General features: G+C 47.4%; 1 protein-coding gene across 2 annotated transcripts in view; it reads right to left on the reverse strand.

Annotated features, from left to right (window-relative positions):
- LOC144819240 (protein FAM200A-like) overlaps window positions 1-19680 on the reverse strand; it is a 338184-nt gene that overhangs the window by 103059 nt on the left and 215445 nt on the right. The window contains exon 5 of one of the 2 annotated variants that reach the window (XM_078677214.1): window positions 16912-17105. The exons of the other annotated variant lie outside the window; for it this stretch is intronic. Within the exon in view, the coding sequence (XP_078533340.1) occupies window positions 17083-17105 (23 nt within the window). The 3' untranslated portion in view covers window positions 16912-17082. Of the gene's footprint in view, window positions 1-16911; window positions 17106-19680 lie in introns of those variants that run through there. 2 annotated transcript variants of the gene reach the window in all.

The following is a 19680-nucleotide window of genomic DNA, read 5'->3' on the forward strand; positions in this document are numbered from 1 at the left end:
CCCTGTTTAACATCTATGTGGCCCCCCTTGCTAGACTAGTAAGATCGCAGGGGATGGAGGTGGTGTCCTACGCCGATGACACCCAGATCATGGTGTCTCTGGCTCATTCCTCTGTTCATACATCCGCCATTAGCTTTAGGTCATGCATGCAGCATGTTGCAGATTGGATGATCATCAACTCCCTAAAGCTAAATGGCGACAAGACAGAGGTCTTGGTCTTTGGGAAAGACCAAGATGTTTGGTCGAGCGATTGGTGGCCCTCATCTCTTGGCATCTGCCCCACTCCCTCCCAATCAGCCAGAAATCTCGGCGTGGTCTTTGACACCTCACTCTCTATGACGCTCCAAGTAAATAGGACTGTGGCCACTTGCTGGGGTGTTATCAGGATCCTAAACAGGATCCGTAACTATCTTTCTCTCCAGGCTCGTAAGCAGATTGCAGTCGCCCTTGTTGGCTCCAGGCTCGATTACTGCAATTCCCTGTATGCGGAGTCCAACAAGGGCCTCATCCACCGACTGCAAATCGTACAGAATGCTGCAGCGCGTTTTGTTCTGGCTCTTCCCTTGACATCTTCAGCCACGACTGCTAGGAGAGATCTTCATTGGCTCCCTGTTCAGCATAGAGTCTCTTTTAAGATTCTATGTCTTACATACAGAGCTCTTGCGGCTGGCACGGATGATGCTCTCGGGTCTCTGCTTACTCGCTACCTCCCAACCAGATCTCTTCGATCTGCTGGGCTATCTCAACTGGTAGTGCCCCGTACAAAGCTAGCCAGATGGGGAGCAAGAGCCTTTTCTGCTGTCGCTCCTAAGCTTTGGAATTCTCTTCCAATTGAGGTTAAATCTCTACCCTCAATTGATTTGTTTAAAAAGGCCCTTAAGACGTGGTACTTTATCAAAGCTTACCAATGATAGACTGCTGGTTTGATTTACAAGCTGTATTAATTGAATTAGGCGCCTTGACGCCCATTGGGCAAAGTTTGCGCATGATAAAACTCACGTCATTCATTCATTCATTCCCGGTCTCTGTCTTTTTCTCTCGGACCTCCTGCTCACAGTCCCGGTCTCTGGCTGTTTCTCTCAGACCTTCTGCTAACAGTCCCTGTCGCTGGCTGTTTCTCTCGGACCTCCTGCTAACAGTCCCTGTCGCTGGCTGTTTCTCTCGGACCTCCTGCTCACAGTCCCTGTCGCTGGCTGTTTCGCTCGGACCTCCTGTTCACAGTCCCTGTCACTGGCTGTTTCTCTCGGACCTCCTGCTCACAGTCCATGTCGCTCCCTCTATCTCTTCTACCACCTACTCAGAATCCCTGTCTCTGGCTGTTTCTCTCAGAGCTCCTGCTCACAGTTCCTGTCACTGGCTCTTTCTCTCTTTCCCGCCACTCACAGTCCCTGTCACTGGCAGTTTCTCTTGGACCTCCTGCTCACAGAGAAGCGTGTCGTCGCATTGCCGAAGAAGCGAGCCGCCACTGCCGCTGTCATCATCCCATCACCGAAGAAGCGAAGCGGAGAAGTATGGCACCACCGCAGAGGCCACCATCGCATCAACAGAGAAGCACGTCGCAGTGCCTGTCGCAGCTCTAAAGATCATCTAATCGCCGCACGGCCGTCAGGCATGCACGCATCACATCAACGTTGTCGCACCGTGAGGAAGACGCCATTTTGTCGCGTCGCACCGTAGAAGAGTATCGCATCGAGGTACCATCTTGTCACATCGCACTGGAGAGCAACCTTGGCCGATGCCTGGTGGAGCTGTCTTATACAGCTGTAGAGGAGTCTGGCTCATTGGCCGTCACCTACCCAGCCGATCATCTGACATTGTTTTTCCTTGTCTCCCTGTTCGTGTCTCCTTCCCTCCCCCTCCTCCTCCCCCTGTGATTCTTTGATTCAAATTGATGTAACTATGTAATCTGTAACTCGCTGATTCAACTGATATAACTATGTAACCTGTAACTCGCTGAACCTCATGTAAAGCGCTCTGATACCTCTACCTATAAAAATAAATAAATATATACATTTAAAAAAAATGACGCATCACCTCCCCACACAGTAAGGAAGCGAGCATCAACTCCCCTGCGCAGCAGTAAGGAACCGACGCATCCACTCACCTGAGTGTAAGGAACCGACGCATCAACTTCCCTGAGACCCTTTTATTTTCCTTGCTTTATGCATCAAAGGTATGCTGAGAGTAAAGTGTCGCATTTACAACTTGTGAGAACTGAGCTAGTTAAAGTCTATTATTGAGTACAGTATTGTATTGTGGATTTTTGTTGTTTGGTCTTGTGTTGAGGCTATATAAAAATACTTATTTTTATAATACAACCTGTGTGGTGTCCATCTGTATTTTTGTCTCTGTAATACTGTATGTGTTCACAAATGCTTTACATACTGCCTCTGAGATAAGCCTGCGTGCTCGTGCCAAGCTACCAGGGGGGTGAACAGGGTTATTTTAGGAGTGTAGCCCCTTAACCTGACTAGACGCAAGGGTCCCTATTTAGTCAAAGGTACCTACTTCTGTCAACTAGAGACCCCCAAATCTAACAATGACCCATAGAGGTGTGTGCCAGCAATGTACTCAACATAGGGCAGACCATCACCAGGAGCTGCAGCACGTGTAACTCTAGCCGCAGAAGACTTGCATATCAAGGAGAAGAAAGGACAACAAGGCCCAGGGGCAGGGACTGACAAGGCCGCCGGAGATGACACTCTGAGACCCACAGGCAGCACAATAGCACATGTCAAGCTCGCAAACTGGGTCAAAAACATTCCAGGCACTAATTTCAATCCTGATTAAGTAGTAAAACATAACATGGCGTGAGATAATGGAGAAGGCAGAATACCTCAGCCTCGCGCCTTAAACCACCCGGAAATGTTGTTGTAACCAGAGGTGCAACTAGAGGTAAATTTCAGGGGGTGGGGATACTAAAAATTTTAGGGGGAGGCTGATTATTCCTGTAATATGCAGAGTGGAGATGCAGGGGCCATAAGCGGGGTGAAAACACAATAAATCCTTGTTAGCAAGTAAATGGGGGCATATTATCAACACACATATCGCCGCTTTTTCAGCACATAGCGGCGAAAAAGCTGCGATTTTTATATCGCACAATCATCAAGGCAGCGCTAACTTGCATTAGCGCATGTTAGCTGGTGTTTTTGTAACGTTTCGCATTTTAGCGATATACATCGCTAATTAGATGCAAAGTAAGCGTTCCTTCTTCGAACAACATGAATAAGGTCGCAAACAAGTCATCGTGGTATTAACAACGCGGCCAAGGAACCGCAAAGCAATATTAAAAGCCGCGGTAGCCGCGGTTATTGCCGGTTTCTTACATCTGCTTAAAACCCGATTTAGACATATTTTGTATGGGAGGTGGATCATTAGGTTAGGTCCACACTCCCCTATTACCAAGCATTTCATGAGCGCTGTGAAATCCACGCTGGATATCACACGCTAATCCTGTTATTTGCACTTGAACCGACAATCCACAGCAGGCCGGGGATAAAGCTTGCTGTGAGTGTATGATTGGACTCCTCACCCGGTGACCATGTGAAGGGAGTCGATCTCGTGTCACACAGAGAGCATAGGGATGAAAAGAGGAGACGGATTACAAGAAGGGTGAAATGAGGAGAAGGTGCGCTGGGCTTTGTAGAGCAGAAGGATGAAATGAGGAGAAGGTGCGCTGGGCTTCGTAGAGCAGAAGGATGAAATGAGGAGACGGATTACAAGAAGGGTGAAATGAGGAGAAGGTGCGCTGGGCTTTGTAGAGCAGAAGGATGACATGAGGAGAAGGTGCGCTGGGCTTTGTAGAGCAGAAGGATGAAATGAGGAGACGGATTACTTTCTTCACGACAGGGGCGGAGGACTCTAGAAGGAACCAAGCAGCCTCCACTTGTCCCCTCTGCTTTACATAGAGCAAAGCCCCCACTCCACCTCCCCTCTCCCTTGCCTCTCTCTTTAAGAAAGGAAGCCAACAGTCCCAATGTCCCCAGACGTATTTTCTCGCGCTGAGTGCTAGCGCGTGTCACCGCTTTCCCCAGTACTGCTCCTGGAACCATCGCGCTGATTGCAAGCGCCAGTACTGCTTATTGCTGAGTGCTTTTATATTTGGACAGGCTGTGTCTTCCGCCTTTCTGACCCTTATTCCCACTTGTACCTTTTCTTTTTCGGCACCTGAGGCGGAAAGCCGGGTGCTTTCTCCTCGCTGTCTCTGTGCACTTTGTTTCCGGTCTTCCCCCGCTTGTGTTGGGTGGCAACAGCACTGTGGGAGGGGACCTGTCTTTTATACGTTCGAGCTGTTAGTTCGAGCTGAGTTGTTGCCTTACTCGGTCCGCGAAGAACTTAAGGCGGAGTCTCTGGGGCTTGATGTGCTGTGGCACTTTTAAAATAACTAACTTTGTTTTTTTAATTATATGCATTGCGCGCTGACCGCTAACGGGCTGTGTTTATTTTAATCATTTTCTCGCGCTGAGCGCTAGCGCGTGTCACCGCTTTCCCCAGTACTGCTCCTGGAACCATCGCGCTGATTGCAAGCGCCAGCACTGCTTATTGCTGAGTGCTTTTATATTTGGACAGGCTGTGTCTTCCGCCTTTCTGACCCTTATTCCCACTTGTACCTTTTCTTTTTCGGCACCTGAGGCGGAAAGCCGGGTGCTTTCTCCTCGCTGCCTGTGCACTTTGTTTCCGGTCTTCCCCCGCCTGTGTTGGGTGGCAACAGCACTGTGGGAGGGGACCTGTCTTTTTCTTTCTTCCCCACCCCTGTCCGGCATACGAGGTGCCGCTGGGTACTGTGGGATTGGAGCAGCGGCCATCTTGGGAGGAGATCTTACACGCCGGTCGGCGGACCAGCGGTGCGGCTCTCCTTTCACTCCCCCTGAGCGACTATAAGTTCAGGGGCTCTTCGCTCCGCGCAGCGGACGCGCTTTGCGGATGCGCCTATCCCGCGCCAAAGGAGCGCCTAAGGTAAGCCCGTCAGCGTCCCGGATGCGGACGGGTGCGGACGTGGGTCTTCCTATTGGCGGTCTCTCCTCTTTCTTTACCACTATGCGCTCCTATACTTCTGTGGAGCTCCTTTCCCTTCGGGGCGAGGTGGCTACGTGCCGCTGCATTTTTCCTGGTTGGCGGGCTTTGAGAAAAAGCTGCCCTGGTTGCGGATGGCGTTTGGTCGGCTCTCTTGTCGCATCCCCTGCGACCCTGCCAACTTACAATCCTTGCTCTCTTCTTAATACCAGATCTCTCAGCAGGCATTCTTTGGACATCCACAATCTGTTGACGGAGTCCAAGCCGCCCTGTCTTTTTTTAACTGAGACCTGGCTGGGATAAAGTTCTGGCCCTGACCTAGCGAATGCCATTCCTGCTGACTATGTTATTATCAGAAAGGACAGGGCCTTAGGAAGAGGCGGCGAGATCGCTTTGGTAGTTGACAAGTGCTTCCCCTGTGCCACTCTCCCCACTGATAATATTTCGGGCTGCGAGTCTCTTGGCTTTACCCTCTCTCTATCCCCACGCTAAGCCTCTGCTGGGCTTTAAATTTATAGACCTCCGGGTCCCATAGGCCTTTTTTTCGAGGAACTGCAGGCTGTCCTCTCTGTACTTTGTTTAAAATCCAAACATTGCATTTTATTGGGTGATTTTATATTACATATGGATGATGGTAGTGATTTGGATGTTGTTAAGTTGTGGGACATTACAGCTCCTCTAGGGCTGTTACCGTATGTTTCTGTCCCCACACACAACAAAGGCCACACTTTAGACCAAATTTTTTCTACAGCTGCGATCTGCGCATCCCCCCCCGATCCCTGTCCTATGGTCTGACCACTTTTTAATACATTTTACTATTTCTCCTGTTATCACTATCTCCCCCAGATCGTTGGAAGGACCTAGGGGGACTGCTAGGGCTTTTCACCGGGTCTCCCCTGAAATGCTGGCATCTGCACTCTCCATGCACCCTTGTCAACTGTCTGGTAGTTTAGAGGAAGATCTTGATCTGCTACATAGGTGGCTAGTGGATAGATTTTAGGAGTTAGCTCCCATGTCTATTCCTAGAAAATCCTGTAACCGCACCTCGGCACGGTGGTTCACTCCTTTTCTTGGTGAGCTGCGCCGAGAGTGTAAAATAGCTGAAAGGGCCTGGCGCCGCATGTATGATCCCAGTGACAAAAATAAATATAGGGAACTCACGAAGCTCTATCACCGCCATATTATGGCTGGGAAAAAAGCTTATTATGACAAAAGAATTGAGGATGCGGCGAATAAGAGTAAAGAAATTTTTCGCATTGTAAAAGATTTTATCTCCCCTACCTCGATATTGCCATCCCACTCCCACACGGAAGCATGGGTCCATCAACTTGCAATCTTTTTCACCTCTAAAATGAAAGCTATTCAAGATACTTTTTCCCCTCTGAGTTTAGTATCCTTATCCGAGCACAGGCTCTCTCGGTTTCCATCCTTGGTAGTGGAAGGCCCCTCTCTTTGTGAGTTTCCCCCTCTGTCCCTACCTGCCTCTCTTGACCTTCTCACCCAGCTCAAGTCTGGCTCCCCGCAGGATCCCTGTCCCGCTAAATGCCTTGGAAAAGTAGCACCAGCCTTAAAATCCTTGTTTAACCCAGTGCTCAACATGTCTTTAAGCACAGGGGTGGTTCCCCAGGCCTGGAAGCATGCCTTGATCCTGCCGCTTGTCAAGAAGCCCAATTTGGACCATCTAAGCCATGCTAACTATAGGCCGATCTCCCTTCTCCCGGCTCTGGCAAAGGTGGTTGAGAAGCATGTTCACATCTCCCTCTCTGACTACATTGAGAGTAACGACATCCTTCACGATACTCAGTCAGGTTTTCGCACCAACATGAGTACGGAGACTGCTCTCCTTGAAGTTACTGATGCCATCCGGGAAGTTCTGGATTTAGGTGGAAAGGCCATATTAGTTATGCTGGATTTGTCGGCGGCATCCGACACCGTTCCCCATGACGGTCTCCTTTTAAGACTTGCGTGGAGTGGTGTTGAAGTGGTTTGAGTCATTCTTGGCCGGCCGCCGGCAAACGGTCTGGGCGCCACCTTTCTCCGCCGCCATGCCGCCATTGGAGGTGGGGGTGCCTCAGGGCTCTATCTTGAGCGCCACCCTTTTTAATATCTACATGGCCCCTCTGGCGGCAGTGGCGGAGTCGTTCGGTGCCCAGATCGTAACCTACGCTGATGACACCCAGCACCTTTTCACCTGCACTAAGGGCTCTGACTTTGATGGTATGCGGATCAGGGACCGTCTGGGAGGGGTCTTTGACTGGTTTAAACAGCTCAGTCTGAAATGTAATTCTGATAAATCGGAATTTCTTTTCTTTGGCTGCTCTCCTGATCCGAGATGGAAGGCCTGGTGGCCTCCTGACATGTACCCTCCGGCAGATGCCTCTTCCAAGGCGAAGAATCTTGGCTTCCAGATTGATGATGGCCTTTCCTTTGGGTCTCAGATTCGCGAGCTCACAGGGAAATGCTTTGGCATTTTAAAAATGCTAAGGAAATTCCTTCCGATCTTGTCCCTGGAGCACAGAAAGACCACAGTACAGGCTTTGATAGGCTCCCGCCTAGATTATGCGAATGTGCTCTATCTGGGATTGCCAAAATTTCTTCTTGCGTGCCTTCAGCTAGTGCAGAACTCCGCTGCAAGGGCCATTTTCGGCCTTCATCGAAGAGCGAGTGCATCGGAGCTGCTTAAAAGGCTTCACTGGCTCCCTGTCGCGAGACGGATTACTTTTAAGGCGCCGACTCTCGCCTTTAAGGCACTTCATCTTGCAGGGGCTAGATACATCAGAAGGCGTCTTGCCTTTTATCGGCCCTCCAGAACTCTGAGATCAGCTTCTTTGGCCATGGCTTCTGTTCCTCCCATCAGACGGGCTAGAATTGGAGGCCGCTCTTTTCGATACTTGGCACCACGTTGCTGGAACTCCTTGCCCGTCTCCCCTAGGAAAATCAGCAATCTACTGGTTTTCAGGAAGGAACTGAAGACATGGCTTTTTACCCAGTATTTTTCTCTGCTGCTCTGCATCTGCCCTGGATTGTCTCTCCTTCGGGTCTTTGTCTAAGCGCCGGGACACTCCATGGAGTAGCCGTGCGCTATAAAAGAACCAAAATAACATAACATAACATAACAATGTCTCCTTATTTCACCCTTCTGCTCTCTAGCAGGGGGGTGTTTGTGATCTAGGAGGTGTGAGGAGAGCAGAGACAAAGGGGCTGGGGCTGTCTGTCTGTACCTGCGTGGAACCTATTTATAGCCAATTACGAGAGTAGAAAATACATAGCTGCCACGGTTTCAGACTGCTTATGTGTGACATAATCATAATTTCAGTGTAATTATGAGTGACATTCAACAACTATGAGTGACATCCTCTACGAATATGAGCAATGTGAAACTCTAATAAGAGCTTAAAACTGTTGTAAACACCAGAAATGGAAGGGCACCAACCTAGTAAAAAGTAGTAATTCACAGCTAATCCTCACCAAATACAGGGGCATATTAACAACAAATAGCGATATTTGTTTTATCGCTGCCTATCGCCGGATATTATCGCAGAGATAACATTCTATTAACAATGTTTATCTCTAATGCGATAAAATATCCGGCGACAGCGGCTCAATGCGTGAATATTGCTGGAAATTCAGCGATATTCAGTCATTAACGCTAATGGGGTCTTAACCTGAATATCCACCTCCGATTGGATATACAGGTTAAGTCATGGTCTGAGCAGGCGTTAGGTTCTGGCAATAATCGCGCTTAGCTCAAATCACACAGCCAGCCTTGCTAATAGGCGATAGCTGTGTTAGCGACTGCTTTCAGTTGCTAACAGGTTGAGTACGCCCACTTTGCATGTCATTAGCGATAAATATCGCTGACATGCAAAGTGGGCCCCAAACCGCTCGCTATCGCCTAAAAGCTGTTGCTAACTGCTGTTAGCAACAGCTTGCTAATAGGGCGATAAAATTATATCCGCTTTAGCGGGAAAAAGTCCCGCCAAAGCGGCGATATCGCCCTTGCTAATATGCCCCACAGTTTTGTGAATATGCGGTTCATGTTCTTTCTCTCCTCCACTTTGTCCTCTTTCTTGCTTTTTCCCTTCTTCCCACTGTCTCATTTCCCATTTCCCTCCCTTGAACTATTTTTCTTCCTCCTTCCTCACCCCTCGAACCTACCCCCCCTCTGCAATCAGGAACTTAAAGCGCTATGAAGCATTCAGCACAGCCTGCTTGCTAGTGCTTTTTTCAAATCATTCAGACATCCAACCGTCCTCCTCCGTTAGCTGTCCACCCATTGGTTGCTAAATTTAAAAGCTGTCTCAGAGGGGGGGAGCGTTTGGCTTTGCGAATACTTGTTATATCTACTCGTCCTCTGCATACTCTGAGCACACACCCCTGCCCAACAACTGCTCAGACACTGCAGCGAGAAGCTGTATCCGCATAAACTCCATTTTCCCTGGACAAAACTATGGGGAATATTAGCAACAACTTGCGATAATTATCGCAAAAAGCGCTTAGCGCGTTTGTTTTTATTGCCGCCTATCGCTGGATATTTTTGTGGAGATAACATGGTATTAGCAATGTTTATCTCTACTGTGATAAAATATCCAGTGATAGCGGCAAAATGACTGAATATCGCTGGAATTCCAGCGATATTCATGCATTAACGCCATGGTAGACTTAGCTTGACAATCCACCTCCCATTGTGGGAACAGGTAAGTCATGTTTTCAGCAGCGATAATCGCGCTTAGCACAACTTTTTTTATCGCTTCACCTGAGTTGCTAATAGGGGGTAGTTGTGTTTGCGACTGTTTTCAGTCGCTTTTAGTTGGGAACGTCTACCTTGCATGTCATTAGCAATATTTATCGCTGGCATGCAAGGCGATTGGAAAACCGGCCACTATTGCCAGAAAGCTGTCGCTAACGCCAGTTAGCGGCACCTCGCTGATAGGGCAAAAAAATATCGCTGCTCTAGCAGCAAAAGGTGCTGCCAAAGCGGCAATGAAGCCCTTGCTAATATGCCCCTATATTATATGCAACGTCACAACGCCTATACTCTCGGGGAGAAACACATGAAGGCCAGCTACATTAAAGGGTAAGAAACAGGTGAACACACAGTAGAAAATAAGGGGCATATTATCAATGGCCAGCGATAATTATCGTTGGCCGTGCTTGGCGATGATTTTCATTATCGCAGGCTATCTCTGGAATTTATCACCCTGGTAGCGTGTTATTAACAACGCGTTTCTCCAGAGCAATAAAAATTCCAGAGATAGCGAGGTTATCACTGTTTTGCAGGGAACATCGCTGGTTTTCCAGCGATGTTCCCTGCAAAATGGCACTAACCTTGCTGATACGACCTACAGGGTCGTATCAGCATAATCCTCCCCAATCTTAGGGATAGGTAAGTCTGCATTTTAGCAGACGTTCGTTTTTGGAGAAAACAGCTGTTTTCTCCAAAAACGAACGTGTGCTAAAATGCTGGGGCAACGTTGTAAATATCGCGATGTGAACATCAGTGATATTTGCAAGGTTGTCCATCCGGTGTACGCCCAGTGACGCCCACGATGCAAGGGGAGGCATTGGGAAAAAGGGTGCTACCTGCGACTATTCATGTTAGCACCCTCTTGTAAATAGGGTGGTAGATTTATCTCCGCTTTTTTGGCTTTTTAAGCCAATCAAGCAGAGATAAAACCCTTGTAAAAATGCCCCTAAATTCCTAGGTAACTAACATATGTTGAAACATAACAACTTGATATATGGAACAATAGTAATAAACTCAGTGTAAAAGATCGAAATGCACAGCTATATTAAAATGAAGGGGCGTATTATCAAGCTGGGCGTTAAAAATGATCGCCATTTTAGCGGCAGCAAACTGCTGCTAAAGCAGCGATAATGGGCTTGATAATATGCCCCACGGCCTTTCAAAAAGGCAGAGAAGCTCCACATGCCATCGGAAACTTGCGGGTTTAATGCATTTCAAACAAGTGGCAACCATTAACTTCACGTCGCCTGAGGCGTCATGGCATTCCCTAGCAATGAGGAATGCTAAGCATCTTGACGTCATGAGGACGACCGTCGGTGCGAACGCTAGCATTTAGTTGCTTAGCAATGAGGCAACGCTGGCGCAGCGCCACGTCATCGAGGAATGAAATCTAGTTGTGACCGGCGCTGCCGCTTAAGGATTACTGATCGATTCCTCCGGAGGCCATACATACAGAACTTGATCGCGTATGAGCCCTCCCGTCAGATACTTTGATCTAGACGCCAGGTGAGACTAGCCGCATTCCCTTTCATAGATCCATCGGAATTCGAGCCGGTTGACAATGCCCCATAACGCTCGAATTCAGGGCAGTTGACGGTACCCGATGTCGATGCCTTCTTGAGCCACATATTACACCTAATATGCTTGGCTGACCGCCACCCTCCTCTTTCATTTTTCCAGATCGCTAGTAATTTGCGGCTGTTATTGGACAATGAGGAGCACTTAAGTATACAGAGGGACCCATGAGTTCCTATTTCTATGAGGAAAGAATACACCATATATGAATTCAATTATCCGGGTGAGTGTACTCCCGTTGCCTTGTAGTTGGATCTGGCTGGTCTGGAATAATTCCAGATGCATGCTCATACTGATTAGTGTTATTCCTTAAGCAGAATGGGAACTTATTACCATGCGCTTCCATTTCATTTAACAGATCCTACTCCTTACTGAGCCAGATAAAGCAACTGGCGATCTTTTTACATTACCCTTCCTGGGTCCAACTAACAAAGGGCCCCTAGGTGAGTGCCTAATTAACCCTAGTCGCTTACTGAGGTTTTTAACTTGTTTTAAACTATTTAATAACGTTTCGCAAATCCATTCCTGATGGCTTACCTATTTAACCAACAGGCCCCACACCACTCCCCTATTCAGTCCCATGTCCTTAAGAAGACCCGCACCAGACCCATGAATAAGGCGTCCCTAGGGTCGAAACGTCGACGATATAACATCATTGGACCAGTTGAGAAAATCCAGTTAACAAAAGCCAACTGAAGTAGCATACTGGACTAATTTAAAATCAAATACGGAAACTGGCCTAGAAAATCCTTTGCCTGGTTCCCTTTCCCCCACCCCTCTACCCCGTCTTCACTCACTTGTATATAAATCACCAATTTTTGTCACTTATGCACAATATGTCACATTGCACTCATTATATTTGATGCGCCGTTTAGTATAATTTATATTTGATTGCTGATTTATTCTCTATGCAATATCGCAGGGTATATATGAATGAAAAATAATTCAAAGATTAAATCTTAATTACCCTATTCAGTTTTGGTTTGAATTTGTATTTAATCACTTTTTTTAATGGAACATTGATTGAAGTAACCTGCAATTTAATTTGGAATAATTCATTTACACTTTGAAGCAATCAGGTTGCATACCCGACAGAACCACTGTTTACACTAAACTGCATTGCCCAGGTTCTGAGGAACACTGGGTTACCCCATAATAGTTTACTCAACACAAAAACGCAGCACAGAAGTGGGCAGAACAGGACAGCACAGAACAGTGCACAATATAACAGGGCAGCACATAACTGAACAGAACATTGCAAAATAGAACAGGGAAGAACACAACAGTGAACAGCAGAACAGGGCAGAACGGAACAGGGAAGAGCAGAACAGGGAAGAGCAGAACAGGGAAGCACAGTCAAGACCAGCAGAGAGCAGAGCGGAGCATTGGGAACAGAAAGGCGTGAAGAAAGAAATGAAAAAGCGAAAAGGGAAAAGTGAAAAGTGAAGGACTGAGACGGGACAACAAAGAAGGGAAAGGAAGTGAAGGGGCATGGGGGAAGGCATTGTATGCCGTGGAAAGGCAGAATAGACTGGGTGGTGAAAGGGAAGGGCGCGTCCTAAAGAGAGGGGCACAAAGGGGGCTCTGGAAAGAGAATGAAATAGGAGGGAAGTGAGCGTGGCTCTGTGGCCTTAGAGAGCCCTGGTCTGATAAGGCCATGTACGTTATTGTGGCCCATTGTGTACATGCCCCCAGGTGGCTGCTGATCTCTGGAGGCAATGGCAGTCGATGGTGGCCTCCAGTTGTGTGGCCTCCATGTGTTTTTTTTTCATAAGAATAGAAATTGATACTTGTATAGCGTACTACTCACCCGCAAGGGTCTCAAGGCGCTTGTACGAATACCACTGTGGAACCCATCCTGGCTTTCCCTGTGAGGTGTCCACTCCTGGGCACCCCCAAGGTGGAGGCCAGGCATCCTTAGCGTTGCTGGGGCCGTTGTGGAGATTAAGCAAGCTATTGCCCAGAGTTGCAGAGTGGGACTCCATGATTGGAATAGGCACCGAGGCGAGAATTATCAGGTCCGTGGAATTATATCCGAAGTTAAGTGAGACAATCCCCCTGCACAGCAGGCCTGCACTGAATGAATCAGGAGGCGAAGCCATGCGCTGTTCCTGCAACGGGTGCCACCCCTGCACTTTATCAGTTTGTGTTGGGATTATTATAGCCAATGAATGAGTGGTGGGCAAATTCAACTTTTGTCTTCTTATTCCGCGGCAGAATGAGGGAGAATGTGAGGCTGGCATTGTTAGGTCCATGTGACGTAATTGGCAATGCACTCTTAGTGACAAGCACCCCCTGTTCTGCCCCCAGGAAGGCATCACTCACTGTGTCCCATCTCACACAATCTAAATCCACAATTAAGCTAATTTTTCCTTCCAGATTATACCCTTTGCAGAAAGGTGACACAGGAAACATGGGTAACCTGATCAGGGCCGACTTTAGGGCAGTGCGACTGGTGTGGCAGCACTGGGCGCTGACCTGTGGAGGGGGCACCAACCTCTTGGGGGGTGCACTTGTTCAGTAATAACTTGTGATTGGAGAGATGAGGGGCAGTTATACCTGGTGGTAGTGAGAGAATCAAGGAGGCGGTCATGTGGTGTGGGGGTGCCAAAAATGAATCTCGCACTGGGCGCCATCAATGCTAAAGCGGCCCTGAATCTAATTATACTCTACAGAGCTCTCCCTAACATGAATTTCACAGAAGCAAGGGATATATCTACAATCGCCTTCAAAGCCGCAGAATTGGGGGAAAAGAATTTGTTTGCGGAAGTGACTTTTACATCTGAAGAGATCGGAAGACAGATAAAGGGGCAACAGAGAGCAACTACAGAGTTGGGACAGAGTAACCACTCTCTAAAAGGAAAGATAGCGCGCATGTTGGGAGCCAACTCCTGACAAAATTAGTGATCCCTACAACCTGCCTTAACGGAGCAACGTAATGTGACAAAAGTAAGTAGGTCTCTTTTAAGTGGTGTGAAGGGTGCGGAAAGCCAGTTTAACCTAAATGACCTTCAGTTAACAGGAGAAAGTAACACTGATAACAAAGGCATGATTGCAAAAGAAGAGGCGAAGCAGGTGAGGACAGGTCATGGCATTCTATTGCCTTAAATCAGCACTCCTAAAGGGGCACTAGTAACAACAATGTTAGGGGCATATCAACAACGATTAGAGATAAACATCGCTAAGCACATTTAGCGATGTTTATCCTATCACTGGATTTCATTGCTGGGATAGCGCTGTATCAACAATGCTTTTCACAACGGCGATTAGAAATCCAGCGATAGCTGGGAAATCGCTGTTTTGCAGGGAACATCGCTGGTTTTCCAGCAATGTTCAATGCAAAACGGCGATAACCTTGCTGATACGGTACTGTGGCCGTATCAGCATAATCCACCCCCAATGTTAAGCATAGGTATGTCCGGATTTTAGCAGACGTTCGTTTTTGCCGAAAACCGCAGTTTTCGCCGAAATCTAACGTGTGCTAAAATCCTGTGGGTTGCCTTGTAAATATCGCGATGTGCACATCAATGATATTTTACAAGGTAGTACATTAGGGGTACACCCAGTGACGCCCACTTTGCATCACTTTAGAGATGCAAATGGAGGCGTCAGTAAAAGGGGTGCTAACATGCGATTATGCATGTTAGCACCCTCTTTAAAATAGGGCAATAGTTTTATCTCCGTTGTTTTGGCTTTTAAAGCCAAAAAGCGGAGATAAAGCCTGTGTTAATATGCCCCTTACTCCTTAACACCCTGCTCCTGGAACATAGAAGGCTTTTAGACATTCACCGGGAACCCGAAAACACATGGAAACATATGAAAGAACCTGCCGGGCTGCCACCTGGTCGGGATTACTGCCATTTTAAAGGCCCAGCCAGTATAACAAATAAAAAAATACATGAAAGAGGGTTTTCCGTTCACTCATCAGTATCTACTTCAATTCACAATGTAAGAAAAAAGCACTTTAAAACATCAGCCTGTCTGCTGCTGCATCAGCCCGATGCCCCCCAATCCAGCCCGCCCAAAGTAGTTGGAAGGCACTCTCAAGACACGTACTCTGCCTGGCACACGCACTCCCAGGCACTTCTGGGCTGTTAATGTAGTCAGGTGAGTCACACATACACTCTCTGGGCCTCATTTATGAAAAGTGACGCATCGCTGCGAGAAAACAGCGATGCATCACTTTTCATTGCGCCCTCCTTGCGACCCCAATGATGCGTCATATTTACAATATGACGCATCATTGCGCAAGCACTTACAGATACGTCAATATTTCTGACGTATCTGTAAGCGCAAAAGTGACGCATTGCTGGAGTGTGTCACAAAAGTGACGCAACTCCAGCAATGCGTCCTTTCACATGGGGCGAGCCCCATGTGAAAGGGCCTGCGTCAGTCTTACGCCTGCTGTGAGGCAGGCGCAAGATTTTGACGCAACGGCATCCTAGAAGTGATGCAGTGAAATCTCATAGATTTCACTGTGTCACTTCTACGACCTTTCTTGCGTCAATACGCCCCCCTTGCATACATTATACCTGGCGCAGGTATAATGTGGCGCAGGGGTTTACAAAGTGGCGCATCTACCTGGATGTGTCACTTTGTAAATATGGCGCAACAAGGCGCATTTTTTATGCCACTGGTGCGTCACAAAAAGTGACGCACCGGCGGCGTAAAAGTGACTGATCTCTGAAGCATGTACATTAACCTACTCGGCCGCCCTTCCAATTAGTTGCACTGATAACCAAGAGGAATGTTTTTTTCTTTATATTTCAGATGCACAATTCCACACAGAGAATAAATGTGTGGTACACACAGCGAAGTTACTAGGCTTGCAATAAAAACTTCTGTTTTCTTATATGTACAACAAATAATGTTAGAAATGCATTATGAAAACAGAAAGATAATCAAAGGACCACATCTCTCCCCCTTGAATTAACATCCTACTTGTACCTTAGAGTTCATCTTTAATGTTTGGAAAGAGTGTGTCCTTCTACTCATGAAATGAAAAAATTTCACTCTTAAGTGTCACACATGTGGTCACTTAATGCCACTCATAAGCGCCCTAAAAACATGGAAATGTCACAAAGAAGCAACCTTAAAACTTGGCAGCTATGAGCGCCCTTCCATTTCTGGTGCTTTGCAGCAGTTTTCAGATCTCCTCAGACTTTCTTTTTGCACAAATGGGTGTAATTACCGATATTTATAGGTTTCCCTTGTCTTCATTGCTTGATTTTGCACACCAGAAAATGTCACTCATAGTCGTTGAAATGTCACTCATAATTACACTGATGTTATGAAAATGTCACACATAAGCAATCTGAAACCTTGGCAGCTGTGTAAAGATAGAAGATAGGCTTAACACTACACAGTTCTTAAGACAACTCTTTCAAAAGAAGTGCATGCCTCTAAAAGAACGCCATAATCAAACATTTGCAAGCATTCGCGCCAAGAATTTTCAATTCTATTAAGGACACGGCGGCGAGGATTATGCTCCTCAATCTTTACTGCAAAAACACAGCAGCCAATGAAAATGCATATTTTCATAAATAACAGAATAACAAACTACATTGCCCATGATGCACACATGTATAGGCACGCCCCCACAGTCCATAAGAACCCTCAGCGTGCTCCAATCATCCTCTTTCTTTGTAGCGAAACAAGTCCAAACAGTAACTTGAATAACAGCATAGCTCCTCCAACATGGAAAAAAACGTGATCCTCAGGCATAAATTCCTGGCAGCCGTCTTCGTTTATTCAGACTTCTTGTCTGATCCTGAAACAAAGGAAATGAAACAACCGTAACCACTGAATATATATGGGTGGGCAAGCTTGTTACTCTTAACCAAGCCGGGTGGGATAATCCTCGCCTCCGTGTCCTTAATAGAATTGAAAATTCTTGGCGCGAATGCTAGCAAATTTGTAATTCTATTACAGGACCGGAGGCTTCAGATTATGCTAGTTTAACGCTCAGTAAATACCACAGAAGTAATATCACCCACCGGCTTATAATAAAATGTCTTAAATGTTGACTCAGAGGACCAAACTGCACAACGCATAATGTCTTGAATGTTAGAACCCAACATGAACGTTTTTGACACCATAGCGCCTCGCACTGAATGAGCACCAAATATTTGAATGTCAATACCAGCTTCTTGCATTATATATCGAAGCCACCTGGCAATGGTGACAGCCGCCACTGGTTTAAATGGTTTCTGCACTGCAATCAGCAATTGAGAACAACCTTGAGGCCTTACGGCCTTCGTACATTCCTCATACATCTTTAAACATTGTCTACACATAATTTTTCATTTTCAGGGAAAGCATAATAATCAATATGACTTGACAATGTTTTAGTACGACCTGTAATAGTAAAAGAAACCCCTTCAGGAGTAAATACTCTACCTGTAACGTCGAGTGCTCTCACATCCGATGACGCCTGCACGACGATAGGCAAAGCAGCATGGCCAGCTTGGCCGATAACTGTTTCCTGGATAAGAGTGCGTTAACAGGCCATTTGTTAAATAAGGAAATAACTAAAGAGACGTCCCACAGACCCGTATATTTGGGTTTAGGTGGGTTGGCAACCCTAATTCCCTTAAGCAATTTGTATACTACCGGGTGCATACCTACCGGTTTCCCGTCTACCTGGGCATGCCCCGCAGAAATGGCTGATCAGAAATTGTTCACTGATCGGTAAGCCAGCCGTCCGCTGCCTTATCTGACAAAAAATTAAACACGTGGGGTAATTCCGCCCCCACGGGATCCAGATGTTGCTCCATGCGCCAATCCACCCAGTTCTTCCATGCTGAGGAATACCATTTTCTGGTCGAAGGTGCCCAGGCCTGTCTGATAAACACCGAAGTCCTGTTCGAAACTCCTGGCAGTTGCCACTGTTCCCTGAAAGCCTCCATGCCATCAGCGTTAGCCTGCCCTCTAGAATCAATGGGTGCCGTTTTTGAAGAGGACCCAGCAGCAGCGATGCCGATTCCGGTAGTACCCTGGGCAGATCGCAACTCCACTGTAACAACTTGGGGAACCACGATTGGAACGTCCACCACGGCGTCACCATGACTATCTCCGCCCGTTGTCTGATGACCTGCGTCATCACTCTGGGGATCAGCAAGAACGAGGGAAACGCATACTGGATCGCGTTTGACCAATCCTGCAGAGAGGCATCGGTTGCTTTTGCCATTTAATCCGGCCTCCAGCTGAAAAACTGGGGAATCTGGAATGTGAGTACGGAGGCAAAAAGGTCTGTCTGAAATGGACCCCAAATCCTCTGAAGCCACTGGAAAACTTTGGGAAGCAACTTCCAGTCGCTGTAATCCCTGAGGTGCCTGGAGTTCCAATCCGCAACGTGATTGGACTGGCCCGGGATGTATTCTGCCATCACCGAGATCTGATTCGTGAGGCAGTAATGCCAAAAATCTTTGGCTATCTGTACAAGAAGGGACGATCTCGTGCCGCCCAACTTGTTGATGTACCTCACCGCTGACACATTGTCCATGCGGAGGAGGTTACAACAAGAGGTCTGCCTCGGGGATAGCGTCCGAATGGCAAACGACCCTGCGAACAGTTCTAAGCAATTTATGTGCAAGGATAGCTCTTGCAGGGACCATCTGCCGCCCGTGGAGATGTCCCCGCAGCGCGCGCCCCAACCCCTTCGGCTGGCGTCGGACTCGATTATTATCTCTGACTGAGTGCCGAATATTGCTCTGCCGTTCCAAGCGTCCACATGGCCTAGCCACCACTGTAGCTCGGTCCTGACTTCCTGTGACAGTGGGATGATGTCCGAATAGGATAGTCCTTTCTGAAGATGCCTGATTTTCAGGCGCTGAAGGGCCCTGTAATGAAGAGGGCCAGGGAACATCGCTTGAATTGATGAGGCCAATATCCCTACTACTCTGGCGATCGCCCTGAGTGCGACTGTCTGACTGTTCAACAACTTCAGGATTTCCTTCTTGAGATCCTTCAGTTTTGACTTTGGAAGGCATAGCTGGGCTGACTATGAGTCTATCGTAAATCCGAGAAAGTCTATCACCTAAGTTGGAACAATCACCGACTTCTTTGGATTGATAACAAATCCTAAGCTCTGAAGCAGCGTTGTCGTAAGGATGAGGTGCTGCCTGAGTGTGGTTTGACTCTGCGCCATGATTAGGATGTCGTCGAGGTATATTATGAGTCGTATTCCCCTCTCCCTGAGATGGGCCATTTGGGAGATTTGTCACTGGCTTCATCCCTTTGGTGAAGCACCAAGGAGCTGAGGAGAGCCCGAAAGGAAGAGCCAAATATTCGTACCATCGGCCGTTCCAGCTGAACTGGAGGAACCTGCGATGCGGCAGGACGAT

Source organism: Lissotriton helveticus, chromosome 2_1, assembly GCF_964261635.1.
Source record: "Lissotriton helveticus chromosome 2_1, aLisHel1.1, whole genome shotgun sequence".
In the NCBI taxonomy this organism is placed as follows: Eukaryota; Metazoa; Chordata; class Amphibia; order Caudata; family Salamandridae; genus Lissotriton; species Lissotriton helveticus.